At 33.6% G+C, this 23867-nt stretch overlaps 1 protein-coding gene across 1 annotated transcript; it reads left to right on the top strand.

Moving 5' to 3' along the window:
- The first annotated feature begins 17086 nt into the window (after positions 1-17086).
- On the top strand, positions 17087-19457 carry LOC139845585 (uncharacterized). The gene is made up of 4 exons (XM_071835849.1): positions 17087-17140; positions 17442-18233; positions 18322-18571; positions 18661-19457. Exons 1-4 carry the CDS (start codon positions 17087-17089, stop codon positions 19455-19457), a joined length of 1893 nt encoding a protein of 630 aa, XP_071691950.1.
- Positions 19458-23867: the final 4410 nt, after the last annotated feature.

Below are 23867 nucleotides of genomic sequence, written 5' to 3'. Positions count from 1 at the left end.
GGCCTAACAAACCCCATCCAAAGTACCGGATGCTTTAGTACTTCGAAATTTATATCATATCCGAAGGGTGTCCCGGAATGATGGGGATATTCTTATATATGCATCTTGTTATTGTCGGTTACCAGGTGTTCACCATATGAATGATTTTTATCTCTATGTATGGGATGTGTATTGAAATATGAAATCTTGTGGTCTATTGTTACGATTTGATATATATAGGTTAAACCTATAACTCACCAACATTTTTGTTGACGTTTAAAGCATGTTTATTCTCAGGTGAATACTAAGAGCTTCCGCTGTTACATACTAAAATAAGGACAAGATTTGGAGTCCATGTTTGTATGATATTGTGTAAAAACTGCATTCAAGAAACTGATTTCGATGTAACATATTTGTATTGTAAACCATTATGTAATGGTCGTGTGTAAACCGGATATTTTAGATTATCATTATTTGATAATCTACGTAAAGCTTTTTTAAACCTTTATTTATGAAATAAAGGTTATGGTTTGTTTTAAAAATGAATGCAGTCTTTGAAAAACGTCTCATATAGAGGTCAAAACCTCGCAACGAAATCAATTAATATGGAACGTTTTTAATCAATAAGAACGGGACATTTCAGTTGGTATCCGAGCGTTGGTCTTAGAGAACCAGAAAATTTGCATTAGCGTGTCTTATCGAGTTTGTTAGGATGCATTAGTGAGTCTGGACTTCGACCGTGTTTTCTTTAAAAATGATTGCTTAACATTTTTGTTGGAAACTATATATTTTTAACATATGAATATTATGTGATATATTAATCTCTTAACGTGTTTGATATTATGTGATAGATGTCTACCTCTAGAACAAGTCCCATTGACTCACCTAATAATAATGAAGAGTCAAATGTAAATTGGAATGATTCGTGGACTGATTCACAAGTTCCCGAAGAGGAACCGGAAGAAGAGTCGGAACCGGAAGAAGAATCAGAACCGGAAGAAGAATCGGAACCGGAAGAAGAAATAGAACCGGTGGGGGAAATAATAAAACGGTTAAGTAAAAGAGAATCCTCAACCAACCGACCAAGGTTAATTATGGTCAATGGTGTTTCCACCAAGGAAGCAAAATATTGGGAGGATTACCAATTCTCCGATGAATCGGATTCCGACGAGAATTCCGATGATGTTATAGAAATTACCCCAACTGAATTTAAAAAGGCAAAAGAAAATAATAAGGGAAAGGGCATAAAAATAGAGAAATCTAATTCCAACCCCGATGAACTTTATATGTATCGTCAACCCCCGAAGTCCTTAAGTTGTAACAATGACCCGGGAACCTCTAAACCACCAGGTTTTTCTAAACCAATGTGGACAACGACGGCTCGTATTAGGGGAACATCATATATCCCTAGAAACTTGGCAAAATGAACCAAAACCGAACAAGAAGAAACGAGCGAGTCGGAATAAGATAGTTATATTCGTGTGGTGTAATATATGTAATATAGTGTGCTTATGCTTTATGATATATGTAAAAATTGCTTGTATTAATAAGTATTTTTTTTATGAATCTAACTCTTGTCTATTTTACAGTATAAAAACACAAAATGGATAGACAACCCAATATTTTAAGAGACCTACCCGGAGACATGATTGATGAAATCTTGTCTAGAGTCGGTCAGAATTCCTCGGCACAACTATTTAAGGCGAGATCAGTTTGTAAGACATTCGAAGAACGTTCCAAGAATGCCTTGGTTTATAAAAGGCTTTCGTTCGGAAGATGGGGGATATCACATTGGGAAATCCATAAGTTACGATGTGTTTACTTTGATGCATATATTGCGGGGAACCCAAATGCTATTTTACGCAACGGGTTAAGAAATTATTTTGACTCAGTATATCCGAATATAGGACTTCGTGATTTAGAAAAAGCGGCTAACATGCAACATAAAGAAGCATGTTATGCTTACGGGTTAGTAATGTTCGCTTCTCACCAAAGTGAGAACAAGAACATCAGGCTACAACTATTAAACAAAACGTTCCCACAAGTAACGGAGTCGGTAATTGGGATAAGAAATGAGGTTTTTAGGTTATTACGAGACTGTTGGTCATTACGTAACCCTCGTCCCTTTGACGACGTTACAACACGCTGTCTTATCAACGGCCATAACGGTTATGTTCCACAAGACCAAGGATGGGAAGTAGTCCTAGTAAAACCAAAATGCATGACTTGTTTCTGGACGTATGAATTACGTGTCTTTATTGCCTTTGCTGAACGACTTGTGTACTAGCTAGAATTATCTTCACAACTATCTTGTATCAAAGTTATTGTGTGCTATATTTCATGCTTTATGTAAAATAAGCGGTATTGTAAGTTTGTAAAATATTGTATAAAAGTTTGAACGTGAAATATTATTACAATCAGTTTTTCATATAGAATTGTAGTAGTTGAATTGTATATTAGCTACTAAGTATGAACTTAACGGGTAGGTACTACCCGAATTTAAACTTATAAAATGCTAATATGAAGAAAAAGCTTTTATAAATGAGTTCATATTATGCTACGAAATACTATTAACTACTCTTAATATTCTGTATGATTAACTTGTTCCATTTGACTATTTTGAAGGAAATGGCACCGACTACTCGACACACCGTGAATATGAATGAAGAGGAATTCCGTACTTTTCTAGCTTCAAACATAGCCGCGGTGCAGGCTGCGCTACATACCAACAATAATCTTGGATCTGGCAGTACAGGAAATCGTGTAGGATGCACCTACAAAGAATTCACTGCCTGCAAACCTTTGGAATTTGATGGAACCGAAGGACCGATCGGATTGAAACGGTGGACCGAGAAGGTCGAATCGGTGTTTGCCATAAGTAAGTGTACTGAAGAGGACAAAGTGAAGTACGCTACGCATACCTTCACAGGTTCTGCATTAACATGGTAGAATACCTATCTAGAGCAAGTGGGACAAGATGATGCGTACGCACTATCGTGGTCAGCATTCAAGCACTTGATGAACGAGAAGTACCGTCCCAGAACCGAGGTCAATAAGCTCAAGATAGAACCTAGAGGGTTACGAACCCAAGGATTTGATATTACCACGTACGAAAGACAATTCACAGAATTGTGCCTATTGTGTCCGGGAGCATTCGAAGATGAGGAAGAGAAGATCGACGCGTTTGTGAAAGGATTACCGGAAAGAATCTAAGAAGATATAAGTTCACACGAGCCCGCCTCCATACAACAGGCATGTAGAATGGCTCACAAACTAGTGAACCAGATTGAAGAAAGAATTAAAGAACAGACTGCTGAAGAGGCCAATGTGAAGCAAGTCAAAAGAAAGTGGGAGGAAAACGGTGATAAGAATCACCAATACAACAACAACAGCAATTACAACAATAATCGCAACAATTATCCCAACAATCGCAACATCAATCGCAACTACAACAAACGGCCCAACAACAACAACAACAACAACAACAACAGCAACTACAACAATCATCCCAACAACAATAATAACCGCAACAACAACAACAATCAGAAGCAGCTATGCCAAAGGTGTGAAAAGTATCACTCGTGGTTCTGCACCAAATTTTGCAACAAGTGTAAAAGAAATGGTCATAGCGCGGCGAAGTGTGAGGTCTACGGACCAGGGGTTAATAGAACGAAAGGAACAAATGGTGTCGGAACGAGTAATGGCGGAGCAAGTAGTGTCAGAGCAAGTTATGCCATTGTAGTTTGTTATAAATGTGGAAAACCGGGCCACATTATTAGAAATTGCCCGAACCAGGAGAACTCGAATGGACAAGGCCGTGGAAGAGTTTTCAATATTAATTCGGCAGAGGCACAGGAAGACCCGGAGCTTGTTACGGGTACGTTTCTTATTGACAATAAATCTGCTTACGTTTTATTTGATTCGGGTGCGGATAGAAGCTATATGAGTAGAGATTTTTGTGCTAAATTAAGTTGTCCATTGACGCCTTTGGATAGTAAATTTTTACTCGAATTAGCAAATGGTAAATTAATTTCAGCAGATAATATATGTCGGAATCGAGAAATTAAACTGGTTAGCGAAACATTTAAGATTGATTTGATACCAGTAGAGTTGGGGAGTTTTGATGCGATAATCGGTATGGACTGGTTGAAAGAAGTGAAAGCAGAGATCGTTTGTTACAAAAATGCAATTCGCATTATACGAGAAAAAGGAAAACCCTTAATGGTGTACGGAGAAAAGGGCAACACGAAGCTACATCTTATTAGTAATTTGAAGGCACAAAAACTAATAAGAAAAGGTTGCTATGCTGTTCTAGCACACGTCGAGAAAGTACAAACTGAAGAAAAGAGCATCAATGATGTTCCCATTACAAAAGAATTTCCCGATGTATTTCCTAAAGAATTACCGGGATTACCCCCACATCGATCCGTTGAATTTCAAATAGATCTTGTACCAGGAGCTGCACCAATAGCTCGTGCTCCTTACAGACTCGCACCCAGCGAGATGAAAGAACTGCAAAGCCAATTACAAGAACTTTTAGAGCGTGGTTTCATTCGACCAAGCACATCACCGTGGGGAGCTCCTGTTTTGTTTGTCAAGAAGAAAGATGGTACATTCAGGTTGTGTATCGACTACCGAGAGTTGAACAAACTTACCATCAAGAACCGCTACCCACTACCGAGAATGGACGACTTATTTAATCAACTACAAGGCTCGTCTGTTTATTCAAAGATTGACTTACGTTCCGGGTATCATCAAATGCGGGTGAAAGAAGATGATATTCCAAAGACTACTTTCAGAACACGTTACGGTCATTACGAGTTTATGGTCATGCCGTTTGGTTTAACTAATGCACCAGCTGTGTTCATAGACCTTATGAACCGAGTGTGTGGACCATACCTTGACAAGTTTGTCATTGTTTTCATTGATGACATACTTATTTACTCAAAGAATGACCAAGAACACGGTGAACATTTGAGAAAGGTGTTAGAAGTATTGAGGAAGGAAGAATTGTACGCTAAGTTTTCAAAGTGTGCATTTTGGTTGGAAGAAGTTCAATTCCTCGGTCACATAGTGAACAAAGAAGGTATTAAGGTGGATCCGGCAAAGATAGAAACTGTTGAAAAGTGGGAAACCCCGAAAACTCCGAAACACATACGCCAGTTTTTAGGACTAGCTGGTTACTACAGAAGGTTCATCCAAGACTTTTCCAGAATAGCAAAACCCTTGACTGCATTAACGCATAAAGGGAAGAAATTTGAATGGAATGATTAACAAGAGAAAGCGTTTCAGTTATTGAAGAAAAAGCTAACTACGGCACCTATATTGTCATTGCCTGAAGGGAATGATGATTTTGTGATTTATTGTGACGCATCAAAGCAAGGTCTCGGTTGTGTATTAATGCAACGAACGAAGGTGATTGCTTATGCGTCTAGACAATTGAAGATTCACGAACAAAATTATACGACGCATGATTTGGAATTAGGCGCGGTTGTTTTTGCATTAAAGACTTGGAGGCACTACTTATATGGGGTCAAAAGTATTATATATACCGACCACAAAAGTCTTCAACACATATTTAATCAGAAACAACTGAATATGAGGCAGCGTAGGTGGATTGAATTATTGAATGATTACGACTTTGAGATTCGTTACCACCCAGGGAAGGCAAATGTGGTAGCCGATGCCTTGAGCAGGAAGGACAGAGAACCCATTCGAGTAAAATCTATGAATATAATGATTCATAATAACCTTACTACTCAAATAAAGGAGGCGCAACAAGGAGTTTTAAAAGAGGGAAATTTAAAGGATGAAATACCCAAAGGATTGGAGAAGCATCTTAATATTCGGGAAGACGGAACCCGGTATAGGGCTGAAAGGATTTGGGTACCAAAATTTGGAGATATGAGAGAAATGGTACTTAGAGAAGCTCATAAAACCAGATACTCAATACATCCTGGAACGGGGAAGATGTACAAGGATCTCAAGAAACATTTTTGGTGGCCGGGTATGAAAGCCGATGTTGCTAAATACGTGGGAGAATGTTTGACGTGTTCTAAGGTCAAAGCTGAGCATCAGAAACCATCAGGTCTACTTCAACAACCCGAAATCCCGGAATGGAAATGGGAAAACATTACCATGGATTTCATCACTAAATTGCCAAGGACTGCAAGTGGTTTTGATACTATTTGGGTAATAGTTGATCGTCTCACCAAATCAGCACACTTCCTGCCAATAAGAGAAGATGACAAGATGGAGAAGTTAGCACGACTGTATTTGAAGGAAGTCGTCTCCAGACATGGAATACCAATCTCTATTATCTCTGATAGGGATGGCAGATTTATTTCAAGATTCTGGCAGACATTACAGCAAGCATTAGGAACTCGTCTAGACATGAGTACTGCCTATCATCCACAAACTGATGGGCAGAGTGAAAGGACGATACAAACGCTTGAAGACATGCTACGAGCATGTGTTATTGATTTCGGAAACAGTTGGGATCGACATCTACCATTAGCAGAATTTTCCTACAACAACAGCTACCATTCAAGCATTGAGATGGCGCCGTTTGAAGCACTTTATGGTAGAAAGTGCAGGTCTCCGATTTGTTGGAGTGAAGTGGGGGATAGACAGATTACGGGTCCGGAGATTATACAAGAAACTACCGAGAAGATCATCCAAATTCAACAACGGTTGAAAACCGCCCAAAGTCGACAAAAGAGCTACGCTGACATTAAAAGAAAAGATATAGAATTTGAAATTGGAGAGATGGTCATGCTTAAAGTTGCACCTTGGAAAGGCGTTGTTCGATTTGGTAAACGAGGGAAATTAAATCCAAGGTATATTGGACCATTCAAGATTATTGATCGTGTCGGACCAGTAGCTTACCGACTTGAGTTACCTCAACAACTCGCGACTGTACATAACACTTTCCACGTCTCAAATTTGAAGAAATGTTTTGCTAAAGAAGATCTCACTATTCCGTTAGATGAAATCCAAATCAACGAAAAACTCCAATTCATCGAAGAACCCGTCGAAATAATGGATCGTGAGGTTAAAAGACTTAAGCAAAACAAGATACCAATTGTTAAGGTTCGATGGAATGCTTGTAGAGGACCCGAGTTCACCTGGGAGCGTGAAGATCAGATGAAGAAGAAATACCCGCATCTATTTCCAGAAGATTCGTCAACACCTTCAACAGCTTAAAATTTCGGGACGAAATTTATTTAACGGGTAGGTACTGTAGTGACCCGGACTTTTCCATGTTTATATATATTAATTTAGATTGATATTTACATGATTAAATGTTTCCAACATCTTAAGCAATCAAACTTGTTAAGACTTGATTAATTGAAATAGGTTTCATATAGACAATTGACCACCCAAGTTGACCGGTGATTCACGAACGTTAAAACTTGTAAAAACTATATGATGACATATATATGGTTATATATAGTTAACATTATATTATGATAATTAAACATATCATTAAGTATATTAACAATGAACTACATATGTAAAAACAAGACTACTAACTTAATAATTTTGAAACGAGACATATATGTAACGATTATTGTTGTAACGACATTTAATGTATATATATCATATTAAGAGATATTCGTACATCATAATATCATGATAATATAATAATTTAAAATCTCTTTTGATATTATAAACATTGGGTTAACAACATTTAACAAGATCGTTAACCTAAAGGTTTCAAAACAACATTTACATGTAACGACTAACGATGACTTAACGACTCAGTTAAAAACAACATTTACATGTAACGACTAACGATGACTTAACGATTCAGTTAAAATGTATATACATGTAGTGTTTTAATATGTATTTATACACTTTTGAAAGACTTCAATACATTTATCAAAATACTTCTACTTAACAAAAATGCTTACAATTACATCCTCGTTCAGTTTCATCAACAATTCTACTCGTATGCACCCGTATTCGTACTCGTACAATACACAGCTTTTAGATGTATGTACTATTGGTATATACACTCCAATGATCAGCTCTTAGCAGCCCATGTGAGTCACCTAACACATGTGGGAACCATCATTTGGCAACTAGCATGAAATATCTCATAAAATTACAAAAATATGAGTAATCATTCATGACTTATTTACATGAAAACAAAATTACATATCCTTTATATCTAATCCATACACCAACGAACAAAAACACCTACAAACACTTTCATTCTTCAATTTTCTTCATCTAATTGATCTCTCTCAAGTTCTATCTTCAAGTTCTAAGTGTTCTTCATAAATTCCAAAAGTTCTAGTTTCATAAAATCAAGAATACTTTCAAGTTTGCTAGCTCACTTCCAATCTTGTAAGGTGATCATCCAACCTCAAGAAATCTTTGTTTCTTACAGTAGGTTATCATTCTAATACAAGGTAATAATCATATTCAAACTTTGGTTCAATTTCTATAACTATAACAATCTTATTTCAAGTGATGATCTTACTTGAACTTGTTTTCATGTCATGATTCTGCTTCAAGAACTTCGAGCCATCCAAGGATCCATTGAAGCTAGATCCATTTTTCTCTTTTCCAGTAGGTTTATCCAAGGAAATTAAGGTAGTAATGATGTTCATAACATCATTCGATTCATACATATAAAGCTATCTTATTCGAAGCTTTAAACTTGTAATCACTAGAACATAGTTTAGTTAATTCTAAACTTGTTCGCAAACAAAAGTTAATCCTTCTAACTTGACTTTTAAAATCAACTAAACACATGTTCTATATCTATATGATATTCTAACTTAATGATTTAAAACCTGGAAACACGAAAAACACCGTAAAACCGGATTTACGCCGTCGTAGTAACACCGCTGGCTGTTTTGGGTTAGTTAATTAAAAACTATGATAAACTTTGATTTAAAAGTTGTTATTCTGAGAAAATGATTTTTATTATGAACATGAAACTATATCCAAAAATTATGGTTAAACTCAAAGTGGAAGTATGTTTTCTAAAATGGTCATCTAGACGTCGTTCTTTCGACTAAAATGACTACCTTTACAAAAACGACTTGTAACATATTTTTCCGACTATAAACCTATACTTTTTCTGTTTAGATTCATAAAATAGAGTTCAATATGAAACCATAGCAATTTGATTCACTCAAAACGGATTTAAAATGAAGAAGTTATGGGTAAAACAAGATTGGATAATTTTTCTCATTTTAGCTACGTGAAAATTGGTAACAAATCTATTCCAACTATAACTTAATAAACTTGTATTGTATATTATGTAATCTTGAGATACCATAGACACGTATACAACATTTCGACCTATCATGTCGACACATCTATATATATTTCGGAACAACCATAGACACTCTATATGTGAATGTTGGAGTTAGCTATACACGGTTGAGGTTGATTCCAAAATATATATAGTTTGAGTTGTGATCAATACTGAGATACGTATACACTGGGTCGTGGATTGATTCAAGATAATATTTATCGATTTATTTCTGTACATCTAACCGTGGACAACTAGTTGTAGGTTACTAACGAGGACAGCTGACTTAATAAACTTAAAACATCAAAATATATTAAAAGTGTTGTAAATATATTTTAAACATACTTTGATATATATGTATATATTGTTATAGGTTCGTGAATCAACCAGTGGCCAAGTCTTACTTCCCGACGAAGTAAAAATCTGTGAAAGTGAGTTATAGTCCCACTTTTAAAATCTAATATTTTTGGGATGAGAATACATGCAGGTTTTATAAATGATTTACAAAAGAGACACAAGTACGTGAAACTACATTCTATGGTTGAATTATCGAAATCGAATATGCCCCTTTTTATTAAGTCTGGTAATCTAAGAATTAGGGAACAGACACCCTAATTGACGCGAATCCTAAAGATAGATCTATTGGGCCTAACAAACCCCATCCAAAGTACCGGATGCTTTAGTACTTCGAAATTTATATCATATCCGAAGGGTGTCCCGGAATGATGGAGATATTCTTATATATGCATCTTGTTATTGTCGGTTACCAGGTGTTCACCATATGAATGATTTTTATCTCTATGTATGGGATGTGTATTGAAATATGAAATCTTGTGGTCTATTGTTACGATTTGATATATATAGGTTAAACCTATAACTCACCAACATTTTTGTTGACGTTTAAAGCATGTTTATTCTCAGGTGAATACTAAGAGCTTCCGTTGTTGCATAGTAAAATAAGGACAAGATTTGGAGTCCATGTTTGTATGATATTGTGTAAAAACTGCATTCAAGAAACTGATTTCGATGTAACATATTTGTATTGTAAACCATTATGTAATGGTCGTGTGTAAACCGGATATTTTAGATTATCATTATTTGATAATCTACGTAAAGCTTTTTTAAACCTTTATTTATGAAATAAAGGTTATGGTTTGTTTTAAAAATGAATGCAGTCTTTGAAAAATGTCTCATATAGAGGTCAAAACCTCGCAACGAAATCAATTAATATGGAACGTTTTTAATCAATAAGAACGGGACATTTCACATAGAATGTAGTTTCGATCACTTGTGTCTATTTCGTAAAGCATTTATAAAAGCAGCGCATGTATTCTCAGTTCCAAAAATATATATTGCAAAAGCATTTAAAAAGGGAGCAAATGAAACTCACAATTCTGTATATTTTAGTAAAAATACATATGACAATATTGAACAATGCAGGGTTGACCTCGGATTCACGAACCTATATCATTTGTATATTTATTAATATTCATAGTTGTAATTGAACACATATATTAGTTATATCATTTTTATGTTAATAATATATATATGTTTTATATGTTCATTTTGTATATAATATAAGTATTAAATTTTGTTATGTTATATGTGTTAAATATATATATTTATGTATTTCATTTGTTTCTCAAAACAGTAGTTCTAATTATACTAAGTTAATATTAGTAAAAATAATGATAATAACATTAATAATATACTTATGTTAATAATAACTCTATTAGTGATAATAACAATGATATTAATAATAATACTTGTAAAAATATTAATTTTACTTGTTTATGATAGTTATGATATTAATAATTACTAATAATAATAATATAATAATAATAATAATAATAATAATAATAATAACTTTATTAAAAATGATAATATTAATAATAATATTGAAATTGTTAATAATGATACATTTGTTTAATAATAATAATAATAATAATAATACTAATAGTTACAAAAGTGATACTAATACTAATATTAATGCGATTAATGATAACTTGTATTATTTTTATAATAATAATAATAATAATCCTAATCATAATCATAATAATAATAATAATAATAATAATAATAATACAACTATTAGTGATAATAATAAAAATTTTCATACTTGTATTTATAATCATAATAAATGAGAATTTTATCATAATACTTATATTAGTAATAATAATGTTAATAACTATAATATTAATACTAATAACAATAATAATTATAATAATAATAATAATAATAATAATAATAATAATAATAATAATAATAATAATAATAATAATAATAACAAATAATAATAATGATAGAATAAAAAAAAATAAGTGTATACCCCTTCAAAAGCTTTGTCTAAAAAGAAATGCCCTGGACCGGGCTCGAACCCGTGACCTCTCGAATCCATACACGCACCCTAACCATTCATCCATTTCATTCAATCTGATTAAATACTCCATCTATATACATATAACCCGTTTCTGTTTCCATCCTCTTTTCTAAATCAAATTCGACCCCAATCCTTTTAATCTTAATAATCATTACAAAATTTGATTTTAGGATTAATATCCAACACCTAAATAATTACCTGTGATTAATTTGATGGAAAAAAAATAATAAAATAAATAAAAAATAAAAGAACATAGGCTGCTGTTCGACGAGTTCAAGAAAAAAATAAAAAAAAATTGATTTAAGTTTTAAGCTTGTTTTGGACAATCTTTACATCATGAAATATATTTTAATTTCCTCCTAGAAACTATCTGAATCATCAAATAAACCTAACACATAATAGAAATTTTGAATTTTACCATTAACAGATTATTTGACTTTTGAATTTAAAATTTTGACTTCAAAATTAACCATCAATATGATGAATTATAATATGAGATTTTGCATATAGTTTAAGTAAATGTTTTCAAACACAACTGCATTCACAAATTTTGAAATTGTATTCAAATTTGATCAATTGCATTTTCATAGTTCATGAATATGAACTCAATCATTGAATTCGAATTTAAAACTGTTTTGAACAAAGCTTATAACATGAATTAGGTAGTACAACGTTCCTAGAAACTTTATGGTTCATTAATTTAAATGGAATCATCAAAACAAATTCCAATTTCCTCATGAACAAAATTGTTGACTTTTTGAAATTTTACTTTGACTCAAAAATTGGAACTTGTTTGAAAAAATTGGGGTATGAGATTTTCCAGATAGTTTGTTCAAAATATTCCTAACAAAACTGTATTTATGGATTTTGAAATTTATTAAAAAATTGAGTTTTGAATAAAATACTCAAGAACAGAGACTTCGTTCCTGTTTTTCTTTATTTTCTGTTTTATTTTTCAGATAAATGTGAAGGTAATTGATGATTGGTAGTGAAACGAATTTGGAATGACTGAATTAATCAATTCGATCGATTTGTTTTATAGCAGCTAATTGATCGACATAAATATTCACTCAGACAAAAATAATAGTGTTTAGAAAAACAAAATTTTCAAATTGCCTGTTTAATCACATTGTATCAGATTGTGATGGAATAAAGTTTGAAAGTGATCTGTAACAAACTAATCCGTGTAATTTTCTATTTTGATGCTTCTTCATATAACTAATATTGATTATTAATAGATTACTAATAATACTAACATTAATAATAATATTAATATTATTGATAAAGATAAAAATAATAATTGATAAAAAAATATAATATGATAATAGTAATAGCAATTTTAATGATAATAATGATAATAATGTAACAAATTACATATATCGAATTTTATATCTGTATTTTATATTTTTTTAATAGTATTAATAATACTGATATTATTATAATTATTAATATTAATGCTAATAATAATAAAGAGAGTAAAAATAATAATGTTAGTATACTACTATATTTTAAACTTGTAATTACCTTGTATATATTGATATCACACCTTATTAGATACTACCGTATTTAATAATTTATATATAACATATATTGAATATTAAATATTTATACATTTTATATATTATGAGGTTGCATATTATTTATATCATACTCTATGTATGTAAATATAATGCTTTATCTACATAAGTACTATATGTTTTTTCATAATAGATATTATAAATTTCCAGCATGTAATATTATACTTTTTATATTACAATATACCTATAATAATATTTATGTATAGAAACTCTATGTGTGTGTATATATATATATATATATATATATATATATATATATATATATATATATAGTTCACTTCGTTAAGAAAAAAAATCGAGTACTAAAATCATTTAATACTATTTTTTTAAAATACTTTATATATATATATATATATATATATATATATATATTCAATTAAAATATACAACTTTATTATATCTTATTTTATTTTATTCTACATTTTTATTTCTAACACTTAAATAGTATTTTATTTCAAATTATATTTCCAATCATTATATATATACATTTAAACATATATGTATCTATTTACAAATAGTGATTCGTGAATCGTCGGGAATGATTGAAAGTCAAATGAATTCATGAATATAGTTCAAAATTTTGAGACTCGGTTTAATAGACTTTGCTTATCGTGTCGAAACCATATAAAGATTAAGTTTAAATTTGGTCGAAAATTTCCGGGTCGTCACAGCTAGTTGCCAGTTGTTGTATGTTGTAAGTTGTTACAGTTGTAGAAGTACAATTTGGTACTGTATGCTAGACCTTTTGATATTTCCATTCACTTAGCCTTGTGCTAACCCCTCACCTCCTCCCTTGCAGGTTTTGGATCTTAGTGCTGGTAGGGACGGGAGTCGGGTTGAAGATGTGTTTGACAAGATGAACTCTGATGTCTTAACTTTTGTAAATATGTAACTAGTCGTTTAACGTAACAACTATAGTTTGTAATGAAGTAATTAACTATGCATCTGTAATAATCATGTTTGAAATTAACTAAGGGTATTTATGTAAATTCAGTCTTCCGCTGTATTAAAAAAAAAATCAGGGTGTTACAATAAATAAGCACCATTTTTAACTCATTTTTACACATTCATTTTCCAAATTTTACTTTCAATTTTTATACACTTGCAAGAACTCTCTCAAGCTTTGTTCTACTTCTTCATTCCAGCAACTTTACATTCTAAACTTGAGGTAAAAACTCTACTTCAACTCTTGTTCAATTCATACATTTATAGCTATCATAATAAGAATTCATAACTTGTAATAACTAGAACATAGTTGGTTGATTCTAAACTTGTTTGCGAACAAAGTTAATCCTTCTAACTTGACTCTTAAAACACTTAAATATATGTATTATGATAGTATGATATGCTAACATAAGGATATATAACTTGCATATATGAAGAACACCTTAAAAACTGAACATACGCCGTCGTAGAGAAATCGGAGACTGTTTTGGGTTGGATATTTAAAACCTACCTTAAACTTTGAATTGGAAGTTCATATTCTGTAAAAATGTTATTTCATATGGACATGATTATATATTTAAAAATCATGGTTAAACTCAAAGTGGAAGTATGTTTATCAAAATGGTCATCAAGATGTCGTTCTTACGACGGATATGACCACCTTTTTTTAAATTGATATGTAACCTGTAACCCCGACTTAAAACCTATACTTTTATAGTTTAGTTTTGGAAATTTGAGTTCATTACAAAACCATAGCAATTCGATTCACTCAAATCCGAATTGTAACGAAGAAATTATGAGCAAAACAATATTGGTTAGAAATGGCTAGTTTAAGCTACGGTTTTGATTTGATAAAATCTATACTAACCATATCGTAGCTAACTTTTCCTATATCCTACATGTATTTAAACATGTCATGACTATTTCCTTGTAATATACTAGTCTTGGTTAATTCCAAGACAATATAATATAATCTTGATTAGTTAAGACAACACGTCTACAATACGTTGGATAAATCATAAGACACCATGTATATAATACGTCTTGATTAATTCTAAAGACAACACGTGTACAATAGGTCGTGATTGAGTCTTAAACAATAAGTATACAAAACGTCTTGATTGATTCTAAGATTATATATTGGACTATTGGACGATTATGGGACTAATAACATTGGACAACTAACTTGACAACTTAAATAATCACATGTGATTGAAAATATTATATGAATATAATTGTATTATATTTTGATATATTTGATATATATAATTGTTATAGGTTCGTGAATCCGGAGACTACCGTGCACTTTTCACTACGCTGTGATTATATAATCACCAACTTTGTATCGTGAGTTTATAAATCCCTTTTTAAATGCTTTAGATATTTTTGGACTGATAATACATGCACTTTATTTGTACGTAATGGACACAAGTACATACTTAATTCTACACTGAGTTTAAACCAAAAATCCATTAGCTTTGGTAACTAGTAGCTGCCAGTACATAGGATGTGGACTGGTGGGCGCGAATAATTGTATATGGATCCAAAGAGGTTGACATCCCCGTCCGAGCTAGTAGCGCTAGCCTTTTAACGGACGTATGTTATTTGAGTTCACGACACGTTGGTTTGCGTGTATTAAAACAACATGGGTAATTATTATTATAGCGTTAAGTTTAGTTACCAGGGTGCTCTGTTACGTAGAATCTATTGACAAACTTTTGATAAAATCTTGTGGTCCATCTTTATATACTTATGACTCGAGCAATTAAACCTATAACACACCAACATTCGTGTTGACCTTTTTAGCATGTTTTATTCTCAGGTCCTTAGACTGCTTCTGCTATGATGTGCTTGTTGCCTGCATGGAGTCTCTCATGCTTTGTTTAAAGTTTATTGCTTTCGAAACAAAACTATGTTGTGTAATAAATAATTTGGATGTGATGTCAACCTGTATTATTAAAACTTATGTATTTTGGGGATTTACTTATACTTAAGTAATACCCACATGTTTATAACTATCTATGTTTAGAAAGTCACCCATTTTAATGAATGCAATATTTTTATTAAAACGTAACATGTAGAGGTCAAAACCTCACTATGAAATCAATGATTAACGTACCGCGTCAATAGCGATTTTGACGGGTCATTACGGATAAGTAGTAGGTTATACTACTGTTACCAGGTTACCCGATTATCTTGAATCAAGAGGATATCTTATTAGAGTGCCATGTTGTTAATAGCGATGTTACCTACGATGAGATTGTAGGTGGTATATGTGCACATGCGGGAAATGGCTGTGTATAGAAGGGTCAATACCGTCCGTGTATAGAAGGGGCGGAAGAGGTCAACCGTGTATAGAAGGGTTGGGCTCAAGGGTTATTGTACGGGCATTATACTGCAATTGATGTATGTAAACGTCAGAAGAGATATACTGTGGGACAATAACTTGAGCTATCGGTACAGCTCTAGCTTGATCAGCTAGTAGTTGTAAACCTAGCAGGGTCAACGATTCTCTTGGGTTCATAGCCGTTAATGCTATGTATAGCCGTTAGTGCTATGAGTGTGAATAATTATGTAGAGCTATTGATACCATTAGTGAGTAGCTATGTAGAGCTATGGATACCTTTATTGTATAGCTATGTAAGACTATGTTAGGGTAGTGCATTTGGTGCCTTTAGTGAATAGCTTGTTGATGCTATTGCTACACTTTTAATTGAATCATTGCCTAGCTCGTATGATATGGATGTGTAATGCTATATTATGTGATAGCTTTGTAATGATATGTCCACATGCCCGTGACCCGATGCATGAATCCTAAAAGCTAGGCTTGATACTTTGTATTAGTATCTATTGGGATATCTCACTCACTTAGCGTTGTACTAATCCCCCACATTTTCTCCCCTGCAGGTTATATTGTTTTGCATGCTAGAGATGGGAGAAGATAGTCATACTTTGGTTATGTTTGACACACTGAATAACTCTAATGTCTGATATAACTATGTCTAACTGTTTTGAAAAATAACACCAGTTGAATTGTAATAATGAATAGTAATATATATGTTTAACATATGCAAACATGATTTGATAAAATGATATTCCACTGTGTATTTAAAAAAAAAAAAAAAAAAAGTACTAGTGTTACAACACATAATGGGATTCTTTAGTTGGAACTCAATTAATTTTGTCTCTACAACCAATTTGATCATCTTAGTCAACGGTTGCATGTCAACAACCCTTACAACATCTGTATATACAATGACCCGTCAAAACTTCAAAAGATGTGAAGGTAGGTGAGACTAGTGGGACCAAATTAAAGGTGGGAAATAAAGGGAAAAAGACAAATACACCCACTACACCCAATAAAGATAAGAATAAAAAATCACATCATAGGGCAAAGCACATTGAATGTGACTGGGTTTTACATGTGTCCAAGGAACCTAATGCAGATACATGGGTGGTTAAAACATACAGAGATCGGCATGATTGTTTTGAATCAAGAATCATTAGGCAATGTACATCAAAATTACTTTCTAAACAGTTGGTTGATCATTTACAAACAAACCCAGAAATCCCAGTGAAAGCAGTGAAAGCCCAATTAGAGAAGGATTTGGAGGTCAAAATACATCCACATAAAGCTTTTAGGGCACTTCAAAAAGCCAGACAATTGATAAAGGGAAGCTACATGGATCAATATGGAGAACTAAGAGATTATATACTTGAACTGAGAAGGTCTAACCCTGGTAGCACTGTTAAGCTTGAGGTAGAAGATTGTGATACACCATCATCAATGACAAGAGTGTTCAAAAGGATTTACATATGTTTGGGTCCATTGAAAAGAGGTTTTAATGCTATTGGAAGAGATCTTCTTGGTTTGGATGGAGCTTTTATGAAAGAACCAGCTAGTGGTTTTATGTTAACAGCTGTTGGTCTTGACTCCAATAATGGAATATACCCTCTTGCTTATGCAATTGTGGAATCAGAATGCTACAGTTCATGGTTGTGGTTTCTTGAATTATTGGCTAGAGACTTGGATTTGACTGAGATGTCCAATTTCACTTTCATAAGTGATAGGCAGAAGGTACCATTAATACCATGTCTAATTTATGTCATATATTACTTAGTTTTTAATGTCTAATTTATATACTATGGTTATACTGTGGTTACAGGGACTAATAGCTGCTGTTGGTAAAGTTTTTCCTGTGGCTGAACATAGATTCTGTTTGAGGCACATTCAACAGAATATGAAGAAGTATTGGAGTGGGGTTGCATATAAGAATCATTTGTGGGCTTGTGCAAGTGCCACCACTGTACCTCAGTTTGAAAGGAGAATGGCTGAGTTTAAAGATTTTAGTGAACCTGCACATCTGTATCTTTCTAAAATACAACCTGCACAATGGGCAAGAAGTCATTTTACAGGTAAAATTGGTCTTTATTTCCTTTAAATTCATAGTTTGGTACCATTTACAGTTGCATTTTATTAAAGTTTTAAATATACTGTCCCATAGGGCGTGCACATTCAGACATATTGTTAAACAATCATTGTGAAGTGCTAAATAGATGGCTATGTGAGGCTAGAGACAAGCCAATCATTACTGCTTTGGAGTATATCAGAACATATTTGATGAAAAGAATTGCTAATGTTAGAACAACAATCTCAAAGTCTAAAGGGCCACTTACACCAGCTGCCACTAAGATGTTTGACAACATAAAGAAAGAAGCAATGAAATGTGATGTTATTTGGAATGGGGATGATAAGTATCAGGTGAATGGTCATCATCATGACCAATGTGTGGTTGACATGACTTTGAGAACTTGCAGCTGTAGAAAATGGGAGCTTACAGGCATGCCTTGTAAGCATGCAGTAGCTGCAATGTTGAACATGTCTGTTTATAGTCAAGATGTTGTTTTAGAGTCAAATGTTCATCCTGTTTATTGGTTATCTACTTGGGAACAAACTTATTCACATACCATTAACCCTGTGAAAGGCAAATCTGAGTGGGTCAAGTCTCCAGTACCAACAACTTTGGTATGTCCAAAAAAAATTCCAACTGCAGGTCGTCCTAAGAAGAACAGGAGGAAATCACTTGAAGAAAAAGATGACATGGTTAATAAAGGAAAGCTGTCAAAGAAGGGTACAAGTATTAAATGTTCAAGGTGTGGAATATATGGTCATAATGTAAGGGGTTGCCCAACTAGAGGTGAAGGGTTGAAAAGAAAGCAAGCAAGTGGTAAAGGTGCCAACAAGCAATCAAGTGGTAAAGGTAGCAAGAAGAAAGCAAAAACTGGAAATGGTGGTCCTTGAATGTGATTCTGTTTATTGTCTTTTGGTTTGTGTTACTTGTCTTTAGAACAATGTTATTTGGTATTTGGTGTTAATGTAATGAACAATCTAGTGTATTGTCTTTTGGTAATTTGGTACTTTTGTAACGAACAATGAATTGCTTTAATTAGTACTTGTCTTTTGGTAAATTGGTACTTGTTATGTGGTACTTGTCATTAGCTAAATTAGATGTTATTTCTCTTGCTAATTGATGTTATTTTGCAAACACAATGAGAAAGAATCAAAACATTGATTTTTATTGATGTTAAAACACAACATTGGCACATACAGTACTTCAGCATACATTACCAACATTTTACAATCCCAAACAACACCATTGACAACTTAAAATACAATAAAGTACAATATAATTCCAACCCAATGAAGAAAAATAATCCACTTTAGTCTTCTTGTTTTTTGCTTTTCCAATTGAAGCAAATCTTGTTGTGGCTCATCCCCGATAGCGTCAGCCCTAGTAGGTGGATCAATCCAACAAAAGAAACCACAATCTGAAAACTGCAAATATAACAGATTACAAAGCATTTAATCAAACCTCATTTCTGGATTCGACATCAAAATCAGAACTAAAATTAAAATAAAATTAGTCAAAAAGAAGAACCTGATTTCGACATCTGAAGAAACGCCTATCTGGATTCTTTCGTGTTGTTGACGTTCGTTGAGCTGCAAGTATACCGCAATTACAATAAACCATCGTTATTTGATGTGTTTGTTGACGACCTGCGTGCTCGCTTTTTAGAAAGATGAACAGGTAGCTTTTTGGAAAGATGGAACCCTAATTTGGGGACGAGGGAGGAATAAAGAGTGAGGTGAAGTTTTGGGGGTTTTTATGATAGAAGAAGAGAATACAATGACAAAAATGCCCTCACATGACATGCACGTGATAAGGGGTAACGGTAGGTTTTGACAGAAAGTAGACGGGGGGACGAGGGCTGTACCCTTTTCATAGTTTGGGGACTCGGATTGCACAAAAAAAAGAAAAAGGACCGGGAGTCAAAGTCGATGTTAAGTTCAGGGACGAGGAATGAAATTTTGTCTTCATTTTATTTGTACCATTAGACCACTACCTATGGGTTAGTTATCCGTCATTACCCTCTCATTACCCGTAGTTACCCGTAATGAACCATAGGCACGGCTTAGTTACCCGCATTAGTTACCCGCACTCACCATGGATTTAACGGATGTGTTTAGTTAGTTATAGGAATTGTGAGTCCCGGTGGCTTTTTATTGTTGGACTTGATGCTTTATTGCTTGTACATTGTATATTAAGAGGAGTATTGTTTTAGCCATGATAGGGAGTGTTTAGTTATGAGTTAGTTATAGGATATTGGTGTTGATGTGACGCTGATGTGAAAGGTTAAGAGGATGAATAATTTAGTTACGATAGGGAGTGGCCTTAAAGGTTTATATTAGAATGCACAAAATCAGTCCAAGCACATGTTGACCAGCTTTTTTGGTACCATTACAGTCCCAAGAGGTTTATAAGCAAATAGAAAAAATTAAATATACTCTTTAGATCAATGGATAGATCATTCAAATCTCGTAAGATTTGATCTTTTGAAAATATCAAATACACCAATTCAAGAAACTGCTTAATTATCAAAGATCAAATGTCCAATGACGATTGAATGTTTATATGATACTTTTCAGTAGATACTGAGCACATAAATTAAGTGATTATGAAAGAAAAAAACAGTGTTAGCAAATATTTGAATATTAACATTTTATAAAGGAATGCAAATCAAACTATCTACACATGATCAGGTTATATTCATAAGGCATATATCATAGCAACCCTTAATAGACACTTTGTTATAAACATAAGTCAATTACTTTCTAGAAAAATCTGTGTTAACATAAGTCAAGGTAGAAGTGATCTCACCTTATTCCGCAACCTGCATCTTTTGTTCCAAGTTCGTATAAAGTGAGCTCTTCGCAATTGTTTCTATAATATGGTCATACATTAACATACAAGCGTAGTCAATATATGTTGAAAGTCAGAGATTATATACATCATTTGTTCATACATATAATGGACATTATACGATTACCATAAATTTTAACATAGGAGTGAAATTGTAAAAATTTGGAAAACACATCAGATTTCTTACGAAGAGAGTAGACCCATAAAAAATGTGTATTGTGGTCTAATAATAGCATGTAATATTTAAAACCACCTACACTAGGAATGGGTGATGTCCATAAATCAGAATGTATAATTTCAAAGGGTTTTGAAATAATAGAGGTGGAACGAGAGAACGGTAGTTTAACGTGTTTTCCCAATTGACACGCATGACATAAAGTTTTAGCTGGAGCTTTATTGCAATTAAAATAGCCACGAGAAATTAAAGTATGTAAAATATGATCGCCAGGGTGTCCTAAACGACTGTGCCAAAGATGTTGACTCGACGTAAGTAGAGCAATATTAGATAGGTTGGATGGAGTGATAAGGTAAAGATCACCGGCACTGTCACATCGAATAAGAGTATGTCTGGTCCGGGCATCCTTTATAGAAAAACCAAATTTGTCGAATTCAATGGTGGTTTTGTTATCCTTATTAAATTGTTTGACGAAAATTAGGTTTTTAACAATATTGGGTGTAACAAGTATATTGTGAAGGTGTAGGGGCCGGTAAGGGTTGGGTAAGGTGGTGTTTCCAGATGTTAATACAGGTATTGTGGAACCGTCACCGACAATAACCGATGAAACATTGCTATTATTAAAAATGGTGTCGAGTTTACCTGGGTACGAGGCTAAGTGAGCAGTGACCCCGGTATCCATGTACCATTTGTCATCACTAGCATCATTATGCAGCGATGCACCGTAAGCCTGCGGATAACATGTATTTATTCCATACCAAAAAAATCCCTGATTAGGGGGTCGGGACTGTTGCTGCGGATGGCTATTTCTGATGGGCCATTGGGCCTGCTTAGATGTATCACAAAAAACTGAAGTCTGAGATGTACCATGCCTCCAAGACCAAGGTTTATAAGCCCAATCATATCCGGCCCAAGTATTAAATATAGGCTCATTATGAAGATACATTTTGTCACCACTGTTACCTTTCGAGATGCAATTGTTTTTGCAATTAAATTCTTTTGCCATCAAGGTAGAATCTGATGAAAACTTCATTATTTATATCACTTTTAAATTGATAATAAAAATTAATATCACAAACAATTAATCAAATAAATATATAGGATAGGACGATTCTTGAGTAGTTGGTGTGAGAAACAATTAAATTGCAATGTTCATAAAGAAAACGTGTACTGTAATAGTATTGCAATCAGACAAAACAACACTTATCTTGCAATTAAAAGAAAGGATGATGAGGAAGCCAAGAAAAAAGGCCACGTGTATTGCACCAAGAGATCAAGAATCAATTGTATTGCAAGGTAATAACTTGTCTTGCCAAATTCTATCAGAAAGAAAGGGTGCGCCGGTATTTTCTTGAAAAGAAAAGTAAACGGCGTAGGGTTGAAGAAGTGAAAATAAGAAGGAAAAAAATAGAGAGAATTAGGCTCTTGATACCATATAATCAAATGATTCTCGGATGTCTCCTCATTACAATTGAAAACCTATATATAATACAAGAACAATAACTAATTTCCCATATCTCTAGGAGGTAATTAAACCCGTGTAAATTCCCAACTTTGCCGGCACATTGGGCGGTGTAATAATCGGATAATCATAAATATGCTGGACAAACTTGTCTGCAGCAGTAATAATCTCAGTCGCCTTTTTTGTGCGGGTATCAGTATTTTCCGCACAAAATTTAGCTATCATGTCTTGCAAGAAATTCGGTTGCTCAAACTTGTGTTGCATTGATTTAGGCGCAATGCTTTTAAAAGCATCCGCTAAGAAATTTTGTGCATTTTCTCTGCGCGTAGCATCAGAAGTTTCACCCTCATCCCCATGGCGAGGAAAGGGTGTTGGTGGCCGCCTGCGCTTAACATGCGAAATTTTTACAAATTTCTCCGCACTATCTGAATCATCAGAAAATTCACCTTCTTCTCTTGGCGCTTTCGCAATCTTGGAATTATAAACAGAGTTTAAAACAACACGTTCCTCTGCATCATCGCTATCGCTATCGCGATGTTCAACCACTAAGCGATCAACCTGTGATCCTGAATCATTCAGCGGCCATAAGTAAGTATGCGGTATGCGAGACTCGCGGCCGTACTTGACATCTTTTTTAGCTTGCTCAATAGCAGTGTCAACAACTTTATCTGCTTTCAAATTTGCTTTTTCAGCCAAAATTCTTAGTCGCTTGCCTTCGGTAATAGTTTTATAGCGGTTTTGTTGCAAATTTCTGCGCGCAACCATTTTATCAGCAGCAACCTTTAGTTGCCGATCAGTATTAGCAGTATCGAC

This window comes from Rutidosis leptorrhynchoides, chromosome 1 (genome assembly GCF_046630445.1).
Source record: "Rutidosis leptorrhynchoides isolate AG116_Rl617_1_P2 chromosome 1, CSIRO_AGI_Rlap_v1, whole genome shotgun sequence".
In the NCBI taxonomy this organism is placed as follows: Eukaryota; Viridiplantae; Streptophyta; class Magnoliopsida; order Asterales; family Asteraceae; genus Rutidosis; species Rutidosis leptorrhynchoides.
The sequence above is the reverse complement of the archived record's forward strand: the minus strand, read 5'-3'. Positions and strand labels throughout refer to the sequence as shown.

Bases quoted from the DNA above. Each gene is read 5' to 3' on its own strand.
- LOC139845585 (XM_071835849.1), top strand. From the start codon at position 17,087: ATGGGAGAAGATAGTCATACTTTGGTTATGTTTGACACACTGAATAAC. The intron at 17,141-17,441 runs GTCTGATATAAC...AAAGATGTGAAG, and splicing joins ACACACTGAATAACTCTAAT to GTAGGTGAGACTAGTGGGAC. The intron at 18,572-18,660 runs GTAAAATTGGTC...ACTGTCCCATAG, and splicing joins GGCAAGAAGTCATTTTACAG to GGCGTGCACATTCAGACATA.